The sequence below is a fragment of the Coptis chinensis genome, chromosome 9 (genome assembly GCF_015680905.1).
Source record: "Coptis chinensis isolate HL-2020 chromosome 9, ASM1568090v1, whole genome shotgun sequence".
Taxonomy (NCBI): domain Eukaryota; kingdom Viridiplantae; phylum Streptophyta; class Magnoliopsida; order Ranunculales; family Ranunculaceae; genus Coptis; species Coptis chinensis.
The window spans coordinates 72,197,786-72,215,529 of NC_141464.1; the positions used below are offsets into that span (position 1 = coordinate 72,197,786).

The 17,744-nt window shown below is 36.2% G+C and overlaps 1 protein-coding gene, 1 long non-coding RNA gene and 1 pseudogene across 2 annotated transcripts; 2 read left to right on the forward strand and 1 right to left on the reverse strand.

Moving 5' to 3' along the window:
• Window positions 1-585: 585 nt before the first annotated feature.
• On the forward strand, window positions 586-6,532 carry LOC147477863 (uncharacterized). The gene is given in 8 exon segments (XM_086582752.1): window positions 586-991; window positions 1,385-1,525; window positions 1,610-1,816; window positions 1,818-1,976; window positions 3,027-3,272; window positions 4,130-4,222; window positions 4,815-5,015; window positions 5,675-6,532. Coding segments are annotated over 8 exon segments (1,581 nt in total). The 5' UTR covers window positions 586-673; the 3' UTR covers window positions 5,891-6,532.
• Window positions 6,533-6,965: 433 nt separating this feature from the next.
• LOC147477864 (taxane 10-beta-hydroxylase-like) lies at window positions 6,966-8,428 on the reverse strand (annotated as a pseudogene).
• A 4,389-nt stretch (window positions 8,429-12,817) lies between these two features.
• On the forward strand, window positions 12,818-13,889 carry LOC147477865 (uncharacterized). Its single transcript, XR_015208324.1, has 4 exons — window positions 12,818-12,832; window positions 12,924-13,206; window positions 13,405-13,502; window positions 13,609-13,889. It is a non-coding gene; the product is annotated as an uncharacterized LOC147477865 (long non-coding RNA).
• The last annotated feature ends 3,855 nt before the right edge of the window (window positions 13,890-17,744 follow it).

The following is a 17,744-nucleotide window of genomic DNA, read 5'->3' on the forward strand; positions in this document are numbered from 1 at the left end:
TAGTACAAAATATCCCGATATATCGCGATATTTGGGGATATCTATTTAGATTTCAGAAAAAGATATATAAATATCACGATATGTTAAGAGATATATACAACTGTAAATATCGGTGATATTTTGACGATATTTGCGATATTTGTGATATTTAGAGATATTTTACGATATTTTGAGATATTTAACGATATTTTGTACATATAACAATTTTATTTAATATTTACCATTATATTTTAAATAAATATAAATAATGTATCATGATATATCAAGAAATATCCACAATATCCACGATATTTGTCGATATTTTGGATTTATCTACGATATTTACATGTGAAACAATGTCAAATATCCCCAAAGAGAGGGATATATTCACGATACATATTCAGAAATTGAGTATCGATAAATACCCATATCCTGATATTTTGTACTATGGTACACACTACACATTCGTTCATACAAAGAATGTATGGTGATTCATAGAAGCATCTCTTTTTAAAGAGTTTGTTTTCCACGTGAAAAAAGAAAGAAAACAATTAACAAACAAATTTCCACATCATCAAACATGTCCTTTTTCGTCTTTTCAACAAACAAAGCTTGAGTATCAGTTAAAACATAAAACATAAAACATCAAAAACGAGGCTTCTCCTCATATCTCTTCCTTGGTTCTTGTTCATCAATGGAACCTACAGTTAAGCCATGCATCTCCATTTTCTTCCTTATCTCAGTCATATTCTACATAACAACATCATCTTATGTTTCAAAAACACCCTTTCATCCAAAAGACATTCTCCCATTCTTACCAAGACAACTTTCATGGCTTTTGTTAAACAATTTAAATAGTGCAGTTGACATTTTACCAACTTTTGTTGGTTCAGCTTCTTCACCTAATGTTACTTTGGGTTGGAAAGGTGCTTGCTTTTATAATACTACAGCTTGGATGGAGTTTCATAATAAAAGTGGGAGTGAATATGGTGGGGGTACACTTCATATTAAGGTAAAAAAAATGTTAATGAAACTCTTGGTTTGAGTTTAATTATGTTTCTTTTAATCATTTTAAGACTTGGGCATTTGAGTTTTAAGTTTTTTGGTGTAATTGTAGTAAAGTAGAGATTTTTATGCTGTTTGATATTGTTTCTGTTAGCTTTCTTGTTTATGCCAAATAGTGAAGGGTTTGGGTTATATTTTTGAATTCCCAATAGTTTGGAACACATTGTGTGTAGGAAACCTTCTAGATGAGCCCATTAAGTGTTAATTTACATTTGGATGACCAACAAATGGATTTAATATAAACAGTAGGAGCTAGATTAGGTTAATGCGTGATTTGTGATTTTGGTTGCTGGATTGAAGTGATCCGTGTTATAAATTTATTTTGGTTACTGGATTGCAGACTGCCAAAGCTCACAGTTGGACTTGTATGGATCTTTACATCTTCGCAACCCCATACCGTGTGACATGGGACTACTATTTCTTAGGTCGGCAGCATACTCTTGAGTTCAAAGAATGGGAGGGAAAGGAAGAGTATGAATATGTGAGTTGTTGTTCCTGTCAAGCCTATTTTAATTCTCTGGCAGGGTGCATCCGTTGACCATTCATCTATACTTTCTTATATCAGGTAAAAAATAAAGGTGTCTCCATCTTCCTCATGGAATCAGGAATGCTAGGGACTCTTCAAGCTTTATGGGATGTCTTCCCTTTATTCTCAAATACCGGATGGGGTGAAGGCTCAAATATTGCATTTCTTAAGAAACACATGCAGGCATCCTTTGATGAACGTCCTCAGCCATGGATCACAAATATTACCATTGAAGATGTCCACTCGGGGAGATTTCTTAGCCATATCAAAATCCGTGGGACGATGGGGTGGTTTTGAGACTCTTGAGAAGTGGGTTACTGGTGCTTATGCTGGTCATACCGCAGTTCTCTTGAAGGATCCGGAAGGGAAACTCTGGGTTGGAGAATCTGGACATGAAAATGAAAAGGTAGGAAAATGTTGGTTGATAAAACTTCTGATGCCATATACATGTGCTAAACTTAGAATTAATAACACATATTCCTATGATTTGTTACTGTGAACTTGACATCAGTTCTGGGGAACAAACACTGAAACATATCAAAATAATATCTTGAAAATTTTGTAGGCTTGATTTATGCGGCATCAAATCTGTTCATAGATATACTGCAGTATTGTTTGAAATATGAAAATTTTATGTTCAGTATGAAATTTCGTATTCATTCTTCATCATCAAAGTATTAAATGAAAATGTTGGCTTGAATTTGGCAATTGAAAGAGGTAAATGAGGGGATTTTAGGTATAAAATTTAGAACACAAATTGAACAAATCAGTTGGGGTCTTGGGGATGGGGTTTACACAATACACGTTAAAGCGTTTGACCTTTTTTTCAAAACTGCTTAAAACGCCTTGCTTACTCAAGGACGGTCTTCCATGTTGATGCCAAGTGCCAGGGCTTGAGAAAAGCACTGTGACAGGTAGGCAAGGTGCCCTGGAAAAAAAAACGCTGCCTTTGACAGCAGAACTCAGAGCAAATGGATATATTAGAGTTATTTCGTATTGAATCAAATGAAACCTAAGGCTGGGATGTTACTTGAAGCATTTTGAGGGAAGAACTATTAACCTCTGCAGTGCAGTAATTATTGCCACCAAAGGCCTTAAGTCCCCATTGGTCTAAGCAGTGGAAGGACTACCTTCTGCTGTGTTTGTTTCAGTTGGAGAAATTAGTCATAGTGTATTCAATCATTAGGTTTTGTCTTTACAGTTTTTTTTCTCCCTCTTTGTCTGCTTTTTTATTTTTAGGTTATTCTGTGTCTTGAAAGTACGGCAGCTGAATCTGGGTTCTTCCGTTTTATGTTAGTATAAAGTCTTCTAAAAAAGCGAGAAATTTTCTCATCGTGCGGTTGCACCATCATTGCTACGCATACATGCTTTATTCCGTAGTTATCTTTTTCTAACTTAATCAAAAGAATTTCCATATGAGATTATTACTGAATTGTTGCTTACTCATTTGTCAAAGGGAGAAGATGTTGTTGCTGTTTTGCCATGGGATGAGTGGTGGGAGTTTGAGCTGACCAAAGATGACGCCAACCCTCAGATTGCATTATTGCCATTGCGTCCTGATCTCCGAGCCAAGTTTAATGAGTCTGCAGCTTGGGAATATGCGAAAAGCATGTCTGGCCAACCATATGGTTATCACAACTTGATATTTAGTTGGATTGACACTGTTGATGGAAACTACCCTCCACCCTTGGATGCACATCTGGTATTAAATTTCTTGGTTATTTTAATTTTTTTTGTTTTTCTGTTGACAATTGTTCTTCATTCTTACAATCAATTTGCTTCGTCATAGAAAGTTTCTTGGTTGTCAATGAACTTTCAAATTCTTTACATCATAGGATACAGCCTTGTAGATACTCTTTCAAAAACGAATAGAACGGCTTATCGTTGGTGTACACATTTAGTAGGCCTTAAGAAAATCCTTTTTATGTTCTTTTCTTAGAAATGGTGATGTATATCTTATTGGTTTCTTAAAAGCGCATTGTTTGATCCCACGAGCTATGATTTTCAATTCTTAGTGTTCACGAGCTCTTATTATTATTATTATTTTGATAATTTATTGTTCTGTGTGTTAGAATGGATCATTGGATCTTCAATAATCCACATTAACCCCTCACTGCATTGTTATTTGTTAGTGAATTAGAACTTGAGTGCCATAGGTTAATCCATTAAGGATATGTGTTTTGATTGCACTATACTTTATTTGTTGAAACCTAATTGTATGGTGAAGGTTTATGTTTCATCGACTTCTTGTGCAAATGGAAGAAACACCTCTAAAGGTGAAGAAGAGCCTTGCTGTTGGAAATTTTTTATGTAGTTATAAAGATTATTTACATCCTTCCATTTTATGCTATTACTGTTTTTCCCTACAGAAAGGTCAGACATGATCATGTTTGACCTGGCCTAGAACAAAGAAGAGTGCCATGGAAATTTTCTTAATTGCTAAATTGCTACTGAACATCCAGAGGTTTTTGTTCAATGTTATAAAGGGAACTTCTCTCTTACTTTAATTATTTATGTACTCATCAGTTTGATCTGATTGTTGACTTTAATATTGAACAGGTTGCATCTGTTATGACAGTTTGGAACCATATACAGCCAGCTTATGCTGCCAACATGTGGAACGAAGCCTTGAACAAGCGACTTGGAACCAAGGTATCCTCGTGCTTATTTATTGATTACATGTTGTACTACTTCTGTATACAGTCATTTTCTAGAAGAATTCCTTTCGGAAAATCAAATCAAGACAGGTGCAGCCTGTTGCTACTAAGAGTTTCACTTTGTGTTTTGAACTTATTTGCATTTGTTTAGCATCACAAATAAGATAATAAGTAGTATGTTTCAAGAATGCAAATGAAGACAAGTGCAGCCTGTTGCTCTAAAGCCTCGCATAAAAATTAGTAATCCTGGTTTGCTCCACTCATTGCCAATTGGTTTTGCGTTGGATACCCAACTTTAACAGATACTAGTCTGCTTGTGTTTGGAATTACGTCTATTGGTAGAGGTACATTATGTTGGTTTGACTGGCGATCGGATTGATCTTATGGCTTACTGGTGAGGTCATTGAACACTTGTATAAACTCACATATGTTCTTTGAACAATGTCACGGTTTCACAAAATCAGTGTTACATCACCAGTAGCTTCTTACATTACTTACTAGAGATCACTTGCAAAGTCTATGCTCTGTGTGTCCTTGGTCATATCTTTATTCTGAAACAATAATATGTTTTCTATGTTATCCTGCAGGGTCTTGATCTTCCTGACATTCTAGTAGAAACTGAGAAGCGTGGATTGTCTTTTGATAAATTGTTGACTATTCCAGAACAAGATAATTGGGTGTATTCCGATGGAAAATCAACCTCTTGTGTTGTCTTCATTCTTGAAATGTACAAACAGGCAGGGCTCTTTGATCCAATTGCTAGCTCCATACAGGCTACGGAGTTCACGGTAAATTTTTTTTTGGAAGATAATTAAGTAACAGTAACACTTTTCTTATCTTGTCATCACAGAACTCTTACTTGCTGATTGATATCTGAATTTCAAATATTCAGTTCTGAACCGAATTGTTGTTGTTATAATTGTTCTTGAACCTAAAACTTGTCAAAATGTATGTGGTTAGTTTGAAGACTTTCCCGAAACTCATATCAGATTCCCAGTAAGAGAAAACTAACCAGATTCCAGAAAACCAAACTTGATACATAACCCATTGTCCAATCCGAAGTCCTACAGTTCGTCTTACTTCTGTGTGTAGCATTTATTGTCCCCAAACATGCATCACTTAGGCGAAGAGGGCCTCGAAGTGTATCACTTGTTTACTGTCAGTCACATCTTTCCCCATGGGCCATGGTAGTGATGGGGGCTCTTGCTGAATATGATATAATGACTTGGCTATTACTGTTTGCATTCATTTGCAATGGATTGACTCGCGTGTGATAAGAAAGATTGTGGATTGTTGTCTGGAGGGTAATAGTTATGGCATTGTAGAAGTAGGCCTTTAGTCTTTTAGATAGAATATAAGAAATAAAAAAAGTCTTTTTGATTGTCCGTGTGTCAGAACTTTATTGTTGTTCCCACTTTCATTATTGATATGTTCTTGCAAACTGCAGATAAAAGACACCTATACCCTCAACTTTTTTGAGAGCAATCCTAGCCGCCTGCCAAAATGGTGCAACGCAGGAGACAGTGTGAAACTCCCTTTTTGTCAAATCCGAGGGAAGTATCGGATGGAACTGCCTGGATATAACACCATGAAGCCATATCCCCATATGAATGAGAGGTGCCCGTCTCTGCCTCCAGACTACAGGAGGGTGCAAAATTGTTGAAAGTCTTCATCTCCTTATTGTTTCTTGTGCATATTTGTTTCTAGTCATAGGCAGTGATGCAATGTTATTGTAGTCATGTGGTGTAGTGTTAGTTGTACAAAGATGTAAAAGGTGCCCAATGGACAACAACTGCCTGTACTAAAACCTGGTGGTTACACAGAAGTAATGGACTTCCTCGTGTCCTTTTCTTGTTCTGTACGTTATTGATAGTTCAGAACTGAAGATGGTAGCCTTCTCGAAAAGACTGAAGCTGCACTTTTTCAGCCACATCAGCCCGAATCGGAGACTTGATATGATACACATTAAGTTTTTGTGCTTAGGTGATGTGGCTAAACAATGAAGCAGAGTGAGCATATCTGCATATGGAGCGCAGATTTTGTTCTAGTCATTGATCAAGACTGAAGGAACGAAGTGGAATTGTATCAAATGAAAACCAAATTTCTGTAATGATGTTCAAATTTACCCCAACAGCTATGCTAAAGGTCCTTTATACTTAGTTTTCTGATTCCCAAAGTTTTACAGCGTTGTAGTTAATGGGACTGGTTGTATTTTTCTTTGTTTCTTTGAACTGACATGAAGGGTAACGTAAGTTGACTCGTCTCTTTATTTTGTTAACTGGTAGCGCAAGAAGTTTTTTTGTTCTTTTCTTTTGCATTTCCAGCAGCACTATCAGTATGTTTTGCTTTGTAGCTTACTGTAATAGCTCTGCCTAAAGCCAAGGAGAAGAGACTAATAAGAGAGTACCAAAACAGTATTTCAGCCATAATAGGATGTTGAACCACTAACGCCACAGTTCGGGAAACTTTGTTAAATTGCCAACTATTTTTTGCAACCTACATTTAACCGTCCTAGCTATTTATCTACCTCTGTAATTGTAATTCGGCTAGCAGTCAGTCAATAGTGGGTCTACTATATTTTGCAGCTCGTCCTCGGAGGGCAAACTTTGAAATAAAGCTTCAATAATTATGCCAGATTATGCTTGGTATAAATAACTCGCTGTAGAGTACTAATAACTAAACACTGTGGATTGCTTTAATATTTAGTATTTGCGTCTTAAGTACTAAGTAGATCAGCATAAAGTTTACAGATCCATTTTCTTCAGCCATATGCTCCAGAACCTGGCTAGAAATCACCGCAAGGAATTTACAGATCAAATGTTCGGTTGAAGAACTTTGAACACAGCTAGTGCTTTTTTTAACCACAACGTTGATTTCAGTTCGGATGTTTACATGAATCGAATGATTCTACAATGTTTCCACCTTCAAGCATAACTTCCATGTGAACTGGGTGACCAGGTAGTGCATCGCAATGCTGAATTGTCTTCTCTATGCATGCTAAGTAAGTTAGTGATAAGGTCTTTTTGGTCTGGAGAAACCACTTGTTCCTCTACAGCCAATTTCTTTTCACTTATGATGTCCATGATCATGTTTTGAATCCTTGAGCTTGCCCGAATGCTGCGATTGAAGGTGGTGAAAGGTAAATTCACTGGGACTGATAACAGGCCCTCTGGACTCTACCATCTCTTCAAACAACTCCACCAATTTCTCTCTTCTTGTTCCATGCTCCAACCCAAACAAAAGAGAGCAAATTATGTTGAATGTAAGAGTTTTGATGAGTGGGAATACCTGCATATAATTTTTTCCCATGTTATATATTCTGTTTCTGAAAAAGAAAAAGATAAGGGTTCACAAAGCCAAATGTTTAGTGATCATTAGTTTTATAAGATTCTTGTCAAGGATAAAAATAATGAAGCTATTCGATCAGACAGGAACCATTCAACGAATGGCTTTCTAGTGGCTGCAACCAGATAGAAACGACAACATAATCTCAATCTGACCTCAGCTGTTGAAAGGTTGTGATGAGTGCAGGGAAGTGGCCTTGTGTCAATAATGATGAGTTGACAAAACAGCTGCAAATCGATTGGATATTCATTTTCTGGCCCAGATATTGATTTTACATGAACTTAGATATTCATTATCCATGAGATATCCCTTTGCAGCCATATTGAAACTTGAAATTCGATATCTGGAATTCTGGACTGATATCAAGAAGAATCATGAGTGTGTCGTATGCTACACTACATAACTACAATGAAAGTCGATGGCAAAATTACCTTGATCTTTTGTTTGCCTTGTCAATGCGTTTCAAGGTGCTTCCTTACTTCTCCATCCATCTTCCCAACATATTGTTTCAGCACTTCTGGCTTTAAAAATGTCATAAGCGCACTCCTCACACGTTTGTGATCTTCACCACTCAGTTCCAGCAAAATTCTTCTCCTCCCCAATAATGTCGAAATGGATCCCGGCTGCTGGTTACTTAGTATATCACTAGTGTACACGAACTTGTTTGCAGCTTGTCCATGAATGAGAAATTGAGAATTGTAGGAGTCCCAAGGGGTAAGCTTCGAAACTGGCCCATACTTGTTTACTCTCTCATCGATCCATTTCTCAGCTATGTTCGCTCTCAGGGCTCGAAGAAATCCCAAACTTTGTCCTATGATGGGGATACCAAAGACCCACGTGGTAGTCTTGTTGACATATATGAGTGTCCCCCAAGTCTCTTCTAATCTATATATCTATATAATAAAACAGCTTGGTTTTAAGTGGTTTGTGTGAAGTCTACATCAGATATCTAATAGTTAATACAATCAGTACATCTGACAGTAGACCGACACGATTAAATAGTAAGTTGATTTCAATTAGGAAACAATCTTTATGAAAAATTCTAACATACTGATGATATTAATCCTCATAGCCTTCTTATTGACAAACTCTTCGGAGAGTATTTTCCGGGTGTTGTAAATTCTCTAAATAATAAAGCAGCCTTGGTTTTTTTATGTATTTATATAAAGCGGTCAGGGAGAAAACAATTTTGGGATAATTTAACGGTAATTATAACACTTACTAATACCCACAAAATTAGGAAATAAGAATAAGAATCCTTCATCGGGCCAATCTCTCTTTTTCCTTCAAATCACTTTTAGTTACCAATAAACAAATCACTTTTAGTTTTGGGATGATCTGACAATAATTATAACACTTACTAATACCCACGAAATTAGGAAATAAGAATTCTGGGCCAATCTCTTTTCATTACCAATAAACAAATCACTTTTAGTTACCGAAAGAAAAGAAAAAAAAACCCTACGTCTTTCACTCTTTCACTCTTTCCTCTTCCTCACAAAGATACCTTACAACTCTTTCTTCTTCCTAACCAGTAAGGTAACACCCTTCTTCTCACCCTGTTACGTTTGAGTGCAAGGATCTACTGATGCAATCCTCAGTTTAACGTTTGTCAGTGAGTTTTGTTACTTTTTCCACAATGTTTTTTTAGTAATCCAATGATGTTGTCTCTTCTCATTACTTCGTTGTCAGTGAGTTTTGTTGCTTTTTCCACATTGTTTTTTCAGTAACCTTCTTCAATACTATCTTCTTCTCTTCAATAAGAATTTTTAACATGATTTATCTATCTCGGTTCTCTCCACTGTGCCATGCTCTCTCTACCACTCTAAGTCTCTTCTTCAACAGGTAATATTAATTTGTATTTAGTTTACATAGTGGTTCAATGCATAGTTTTATGGGGGTAATGAAAACTATGCTTTTAACACTCAATTTGGATTTCGGCGGGATGGGATTTCGACAAATCCATTGATACGTGAATAAATCTTTTCTATTGAATAAGATTCCTTGGGATTAAACGACAGTTGTAAAGGCAAGTACATTTTAACGTCATTTCCTTTTAATTGTTCAAAATTATTTCTATGCACAGAACAACAAAAAATCTACATTCATTTTGGTATGTACAGAGTGCAGAGACTTCAACGCTTCTTTTGCAAGATTGAACTAATCAATGGAAGGTTTACGTATTGTTGAATGAGAACTTTTTCAGTCAACATGACTGAGAATGTGTTTGAGTTACAAGAGAATGTAAGAGTGAAGAATTAGCTATAATGGAAGCAAGTAAGTTATTGGAAAAATTATTTTTCACTATTTATATTTGAAAAGCTATGTCTTATTTGTTTGTAGATGTATGCTTTATTTTGTGCATTTATTAGTTGTAAAGATGTGTTGAGTGGGAGACTAAATGCAGACGAATGTATCGTTTCCCAATCCCAAATGTTTGTGCTGGACTCATTTCCCATGTTTATTGTGTTGCATAAGTGCATGGTCAATGATGCAACAACAACCAAAAGAGTATAAGTCAAGGCACAAGTAGAACTTCTACTTTTTATGATATCATCACTCGAGTATCGAGGATCAATATCCTCTCTTCTTATAAGATTTTTGAATCCTCATGATTTATAATATGATATTTTAGTTTCGATAAATTTTTATATTAAGGTTGTAGTTTCTTGGATGTTTTCCGCCTCTTTGTATTGTGACTTTGTGTGCACTTATTAGGACTTTATAACCGTACCTCACAGTCACTACACCATAACTGTATTTTTGTGACACTGGGCTTTTTCAGTTTGTGATGCCAGTAAGGCGTCAGTAAGATTGTGATGGCAGATAGGCGTCAGTAGTGAACTAAAACCGTCACTAATAATCAGATAATTACGGAATTTATTTGTTAGAGTTTTTAAAAATAAAGTGACGGCAGGCCAGCGTGGTTTCTGGAAAAAAAGTTAACGCTTTCAACACGCGGGGACGCGTCTAAAGTATCAGCTCCCACGACTTCATCTCTCTCACTGTTCTTATCCCAAAAAAAAAAATCTCTAAACTTTACTCTTTTCCCCAATCATGCAAATGGCAAACCCTAGAAACTCAAGCCCTCCTTTGCGAATCAGTTTCCTACAAACTGATCTCTGCCATCTCTTCTCACAACAATTGCCTTTTATCTGTGAATTTCTATGCTTATCTTAAGCACAAGTAAATCTCAATCCTTCACTTTAGTTATTCACACTGGGGTCTTTTTTTAAGAAAATATTATTTGAAACATCATGTACATCTTTTGCTTTGGTTTCTTTTGAAATTCAAGTCGCGATTTTGTAATATGGAATATATGCTTCGAGCTGAAGAGCACGAAAGAAGCATTGAGGACATTGCAACTATTCGAATTCAAACTGTATTTCCGGGATACAAGGTAAGTCACGATGTTTTCATCAACCTTCATTCCTTGCATTACATCCTATTAATTATTCAAGTCTCTTTACTTAAGCCGCTAGTTCATTTATATTTCACATTGTGTGGTGGAGAACCGGTGATGTGCATTGTGTGGATTTGGTGGTGCGATGTGTGAACCCGATGGTGTGTAGTGTGTGGTGGTGGTGGACTGGTGGTGTGCATTGTGTGAACGGTGGTGCAGGTGTCGTGGTGGGACGGGCCGCGGTGCATTGTGTGAACGGGTGGTGTCAAGCATTAATGCGGTGTCGTGGTGGATTTGGTGGTTTGTATTGTGTGGATTGGTGGTGTGTAGATTGTTTTTGTGCGGTGTGTGATGGTGTACTAGTGTGCAATGGTGTGACTGAAACGCTTCAACGAATATCCACAAAATTGGGAATCGACAATGGAATGTGAACCAGAATTCTTCTTTGAGCACGGGCCAAGGTTTTAGTATAATCACTGTGGTGGTCGGCCGGATACCTTGAACAATGTCACTTGTGATTGTACTTTCAACGCCTCCACCATTTGCCATGTCACAAACATGTATGCAATTTTCTTAATTTACACAAAGATCAAATGATTCTACAACGTTTTCAATTGCTACATAATATGTTCTACATTTTTTAGTTGTGTTTTGTTTCAATTTCGGTTAGCTCAAGAGTTTGAGCTTAGAAGGAGAATTACCAGTTGACTTGGCCAACCTCACTTATTTGCGCGAAATGTAAGCCTGGATCATTTTTCCCAATTGAGTTTTACCAAGGCCAATTATAAGCTATACTATCCGAGGCCCAGACTCAAGTTTCATGGGCCTCACTGTATTTGGCCCAACAACTCTTTCCCTCACATTTGACTATTTGAGAATACTTGAAATGGAAGTTGGGTCTTGATTTTTCTCTCTCATGCAGAGACCTGACTCGAAACTTTTTGAATGGGTCTATTCCAAGAACTTGAGCTTCACTTCCTCTCGTCATTTTGTAACTACTTTTCCTTCATAGGCTTAACTTAAGAGTTGCATATTTATTTAACTGTATTATACTAGTCAAGTATAATAAGTATCTACATTACATTATCAGGTCTTTGTTGGGAAACTTTATCAGTGGAACCATTCCAAGAGAAATCGGTAGTATCGCTACTCTGGAAGAACTTTAAGATTCCAAAATGAGTAAGAGTAAAATCGTATAATGCCAATTATACTATACTAACCCAACTTAAATTATTTGCAGGTTCTTGCAAGACAATAATCTTGGAGGACCCCTTCCTCTAGAGCTTGGAAATCTGCGTAAACCCTTTTGCCTTTTGCCACTGTATGATAATTTTAATTGCCTTTATTTAAGTGGTCGATTGGATTTTCCGTTTATTTGCATAAACTTCGTTCTCATTTTGTGGTGGTAATCGGTCTTTGGTGCTGGCTGCAACCGCAGCTTTCCAGTCTGGCCGCTAGCTAGTGCATGAGTGTGTGCAGGTGGTGATGTGAGTGTGTGCATGTGGTAATGTGAATGTGCTGCTAGCTAGTGTGTGAGTGTGTGCATGTGGTAATGTGAGTGTACTGCTAGCTGGTGTGTGTGTGAGAGAAAGAGAGAGAGAGAGTGTGTGTGTGTGTGTGTAGGTGGTGGTGCCCTCATCGCTCTTTGGGTGGTGTTGTTCTCGGCGGTGGTGCCGGGCCTGCTGCCATGGACTTTTGGTGTGCTTTGCTTGTCGCTTTTGGTGGTGTCGCTAGAGGAAATGCCTCTGTACCTGCTATGGAAATGACCAAGTGCTGCTTTCTGTAAAAGGTTGGAAGGTCTTCAACCGTGTGAAGTCTCTGAACTAAAACCTGGCATTCACATATTTGCTGTCTATGGTCTAAACTATTTCCCTTCTATTTAATTAGCTTCAGGTTCTGGTACTAGTATATTGGACATTTTATTAATTTCTATCTAAATTTTCTTTAGGGGACAATTTTTTCAAGGCTGCTAGCTATACCATTGAAGCTTCTTTGTGCAAAATCCTTTGAGGATACCTCAGAGAAGCTGAAAGAGATTGAGTCACAAATCTTAAGGAAGAGAAATGAACTGCGGCTGTCTGAGACCGAATATAGAAAGGTATGTCATTACTTTCCCAGCTAGAAAGTATCTACAAGTGTTTTCACCCGAGGGATAAACTTTGTGATGCAGTTGATGACTTGAAGCTTGATTCTCTTGTGGTTGGAAGCCGAGGTTTAGGAATGCTGAAAAGGTTCTACTCTTAACAATCTAAATGCTAGTAAATTTCATTTTTTTTTTGTGAAATCATGCATGTGGCAGAGCATATTATGTTACGACTGCACGGTTAGTGAAAATTGTGTATATTGACTAGTCAATAGTTTGTTTTAGTGGTTCCTTAGCTTGTATTGACTAAGGTCTAGTTGAAATAATTTTTTTTCATTTTATGAAGGAAAAATGAACATCACCGAAGATCTGTAGCTGCCAGCTTGGTCCAGGGTGTATGTTTTAGAGCGAGACTGCCAGGAGAATCGTCAAAGAGACTGCACGGTTAGTGAAAATTGTGTATATTGACTAGTCAATAGCTTGTTTTAGTGGTTCCTTAGCTTGTATTGACTAAGGTTTAGTTGAAATGAATGTTTTTCTTTTTATGAAGGAAAAATGAATATCACCGAAGATTTGTAGCTGCCAGCTTGGTCCAGGGTGTGTATGTTTTAGAACGAGACCGCCGGGGAGAATAAGTCAAGGACCCCATGCTCTTGCTTCTTAAGATGTGATCTTGAGTTGTTGTATAGGAATTATATTGAAATAGTATGTTGGTAGATTATGCTATATCCATATATCTATATCTTTTAATTTACATGTTATTCATTAAGTGATATATATACTTAGTCAAATTTTGGTGATGGTTATTACTAAGATTTTTTTTGTGTATAATTGCTTGTAAAGTCTTAATTATATTATGTGTTTGGGGTTTATGTGGTTGTATTTATGCAGGCGATTTCAGGGGGAAAAAATATAAATATTATGATGGAAACCAAAAACAAATATATTTTAAAAAATAAATAAATAATAATTAGACAACGACAAAGCGTTAGTAAGCATTTAAAAAAAAATTTATAATTAATTCATGCAGGCCAAGAATGCAAATTTAGTGAATGGCGACAAGTAGTAATGCATATTTAGTGACGTCGCATAAAAGATAAATATGTCAATTAATGACGGCAGTTTACGTCACAAATATTTCGACACCAAACACGCGCCTAAATTCCAACGCCTTGTAGGTGTCACAAAAATAATTCGACGCCTCCTAGCCGTCACAAAAGTGATGTTTGGTTGTAGTGAGTATATGAATTTAGTTATCATTTGACAGTTATTAATTAAGTTAAATCAAGGTACAAAGGATTGTGGGTTGAATTGAAACCAACATTTTGAGAATGTGACACATGAAGACTACCTCACACTAAGATCGGAACAAGTAGATAAATGTAGGCTATAAAGGTAGGCAAGAAAGCATCCTCTTAATCGGATACAATTGAGTTGCATATTCGGTCGAAGTTTAAAAGCTAATGGTTTATATCCTTGGATTGTCTAACTAACATAGTGGGATTGACAAAATATTATATTTTCATCATTGCATTGTGAAAGGTTGGCAATGGTTTTGTGATTAAGATTTAGTTTACAGGAAGTGGCTACAGAAGATCATATTTCATTGTCAATTGGGCTCACTTCTTAATAGCTAGCTACTAAAATGCCCCATGTTGTTTTGAGCATTGGTTGTGGGCTGTCTTTAGCTTCTTACGCAGTAGTGTTGGTTGCATATATGTTGGATTTAGTAAGGATCCATTTTGTTTTTACTTATTAATGGATCTATGACTTTCACTATTATTATATTTATGCAGGAACTATCCAATGAAGAAAATAAAGACGACAATATTTTGGCAACTGACAGATTCCCCACCCATTGAAGTTTGCAAATTGGGCATTAGAGGCATTAAGAGCAAATTTTGGAAGTTCATTTAAGTAGCAAACCTATTTCCAGTGATATTTTTGAGTGGTAGATTGAACTATTCCCAGCACAGTAGTATATTTGAGTAGCAGACTTATAAATTTGTTTACAATAGTCATGTTTTAATTGGGCCTATTTGTAGCTCCATGGGCTCTATATTGGTCATTTGAAATATCTTTTTTTGTTCAATGTAATGACATAATTTGTAGTGCATCTTACATATGATCTCTTATGCATTTTTGTAGTAATTGTGTAATGAACATGATTAATTAGATACATTGAATTCATTTAGCTACTATCTTTGAACTTTTGATGTTGACAAAATCAAGAAAACTTGAGAACTTTTTGTTACTTCAGCAGTTCATATTAGTTACTGCTTTTGTTGTTGGTTGTTGACATTTCGTTTGGCAGTCTATTGGATTGCAGACTTGCAAACATGTCCTTTAGCAGGAAACATTTGATATCAATTTGGGATCTTAGTTGTTTGATCCAAGCATGTTCTACTGTAGGACTATCTGCAGAACTATTGATGATAATAATTATGTGCTCATGAATAAGCTAATCTCGCTATGTATTTAGCAAGATTAAAAACAAGTAAACCAAAAGACCCACAAAATTTCTCTCAAGAAGATTGTCATTGGCGAAAATTGCATTTGCTTGCTTAACGACGCGGATAGGGTGTGCTTCAATGTTCACTCTAAGTATACACATGTGCGACAAGTTCTCACTAAGAGCCTAATAGTGCTCCAACAGTGTTTGTATAACCCTTGAGTTTTAGGTTTTTATTGATAGCAATATATACCTTGGATTATAGGAGTTTGCTATTGACTTTTTATTTATTTTTCTAATTCGTATAAAGGGGCTTAACAACTATTCAGGTTTTGTTGGCGTAAGACATATTTACTCATGGGATTTGAAGCACTTGTGGGTGCATCACTTTTATAGGCATATTGCCGTGTGAAATTGAGTATGTATGATGCACAAAAGTTCAATTTAGATATAAAATAATAGTGGAAACACTCTTGATTTTTTCCCAATAAAATTGGGGTTAAAATAATAAATTGACACGATTTTATTTTGCTAAATTCACCCGTAATGACTCGAGTGGCGTAGCCACGGGTTATATTCTAGTCTATAATACAAAACAGCTCAGTTTTTTAGCAAGTTATAAGGGCTTAGTACTTTATACCACTTTATACCACTTTCAACATATGATATTTGTTATCAGCAGTGAGCACTGCGAGAAAATTTCAGCCTAGGGTCAAAGTAAACATGCAGCCAAAAGACAAGCTTCCTGCCTCACATGCTATTTCTGTGGCACCAGAGGGTTCCATTAATCATGATGAGGCTCCCAATTTTCATGCCTCCAATGTTAAGGACTTGGAGGGAGGACTTGGACTTGTATCACTTTTGTTTGGATGAGGGAATCAGTCTTATCTATCGTGTTGTATTATTAGCAAATTTTTTGAGTGCAACTATTTGCTAAAGATTATGGGTTGTTTTCCAAATTGCATATTTGTGTTGGCACAACACAAAGTTCTACGACTCTGCACCCATCTGTTAGGTATCGTTGTGGTCTTGTAGCTCAGAGGCCACAGTAGTTAATTATCTAAAACATTGTATTTGTAACGGAGTTTCAGGTTTCCTTGTGTTTGGTCGGTCGAGGCGGAGGCCTATTTTCATGTATGTGTTCTAAAAGATTTCTGAATAGATCTATAAATCCATTGTCCACTGACAAAAAAAAAGGTCTTAGTATTGAACTGAAGGTTATGTATTTTTTAAGGATTGGAGCTTCAACACAACTGAAAATGCTTTGATCATCTCTTAAAAAGAAGTACGTACAGATACTACTAAATTGCATATTTACATACTCAGATTTTTCAAGTCGAAAGAGACACAGATAAAGAGAATGGTAAAACTAAAAAAAATAATTTTCATTACCACAGTTGGTTCCAAGAACGCATGTTTTCCAAGTTTAAATGTTGCTCTATTTGCTCTTAATCTGCAGTCATAAAGAAACCACTGTGCATTAAAATTGTGAAGTTTGTAACACTAAAATTTGAACATACAAAGGAATGTTGAGAACATAACCCGAACCTTGCACTTGGCACCCTACACCACGTAAGAGAAGCCTCTTTACACCGACATTGGAATAAAAGACAAAAAAGGTCATCTTCAAGATGTTAAAATATATCCCACATTATTGAATTGTATTCTTAATGTAATTCTTTTCTTCCTATCTAATGCTAATTCTTAGCATTATCCTTGAATTTAGGAGAAATATGTGTAGTTAGAGTTTCCTAATATCTATTAGATTCTGATCGTCTGAAGATTGCTATTAAAAAAAAGGGGATCGAATGGAATTGGCGACATTAAATCCAATTAAATTTGATCAGACAACTCTTATTCTAACGTAGTCCAATTAAATTCTTAATGTAATTCTTTTCTTCCTATCTAATGCTAATTCTTAGCATTATTCTTGAATTTAGGAGAAAATCTAGGTAATATATTAATACTTAGTCCTAGGATAATAGAGAGTCCTAGGAAATAGAGAGTCGTATGAAAAGTTATTACTGTCACCCAATGAAACAATCCTATCTTGCCACTCATCTTCTATATAGACCTCCAAATATCCACACACATTCATCAACTTTAGCTGCTACTGTTAGTACTGCTTTTCCTGCTATTGGTGTTGCTGCTTTGTCTCTGTTTATTTATTCATCAACTTTAGCTGCTACTCATAGTACTGCTTCTCCTGCTATTGGTGTTGCTGCTTCGTCTCT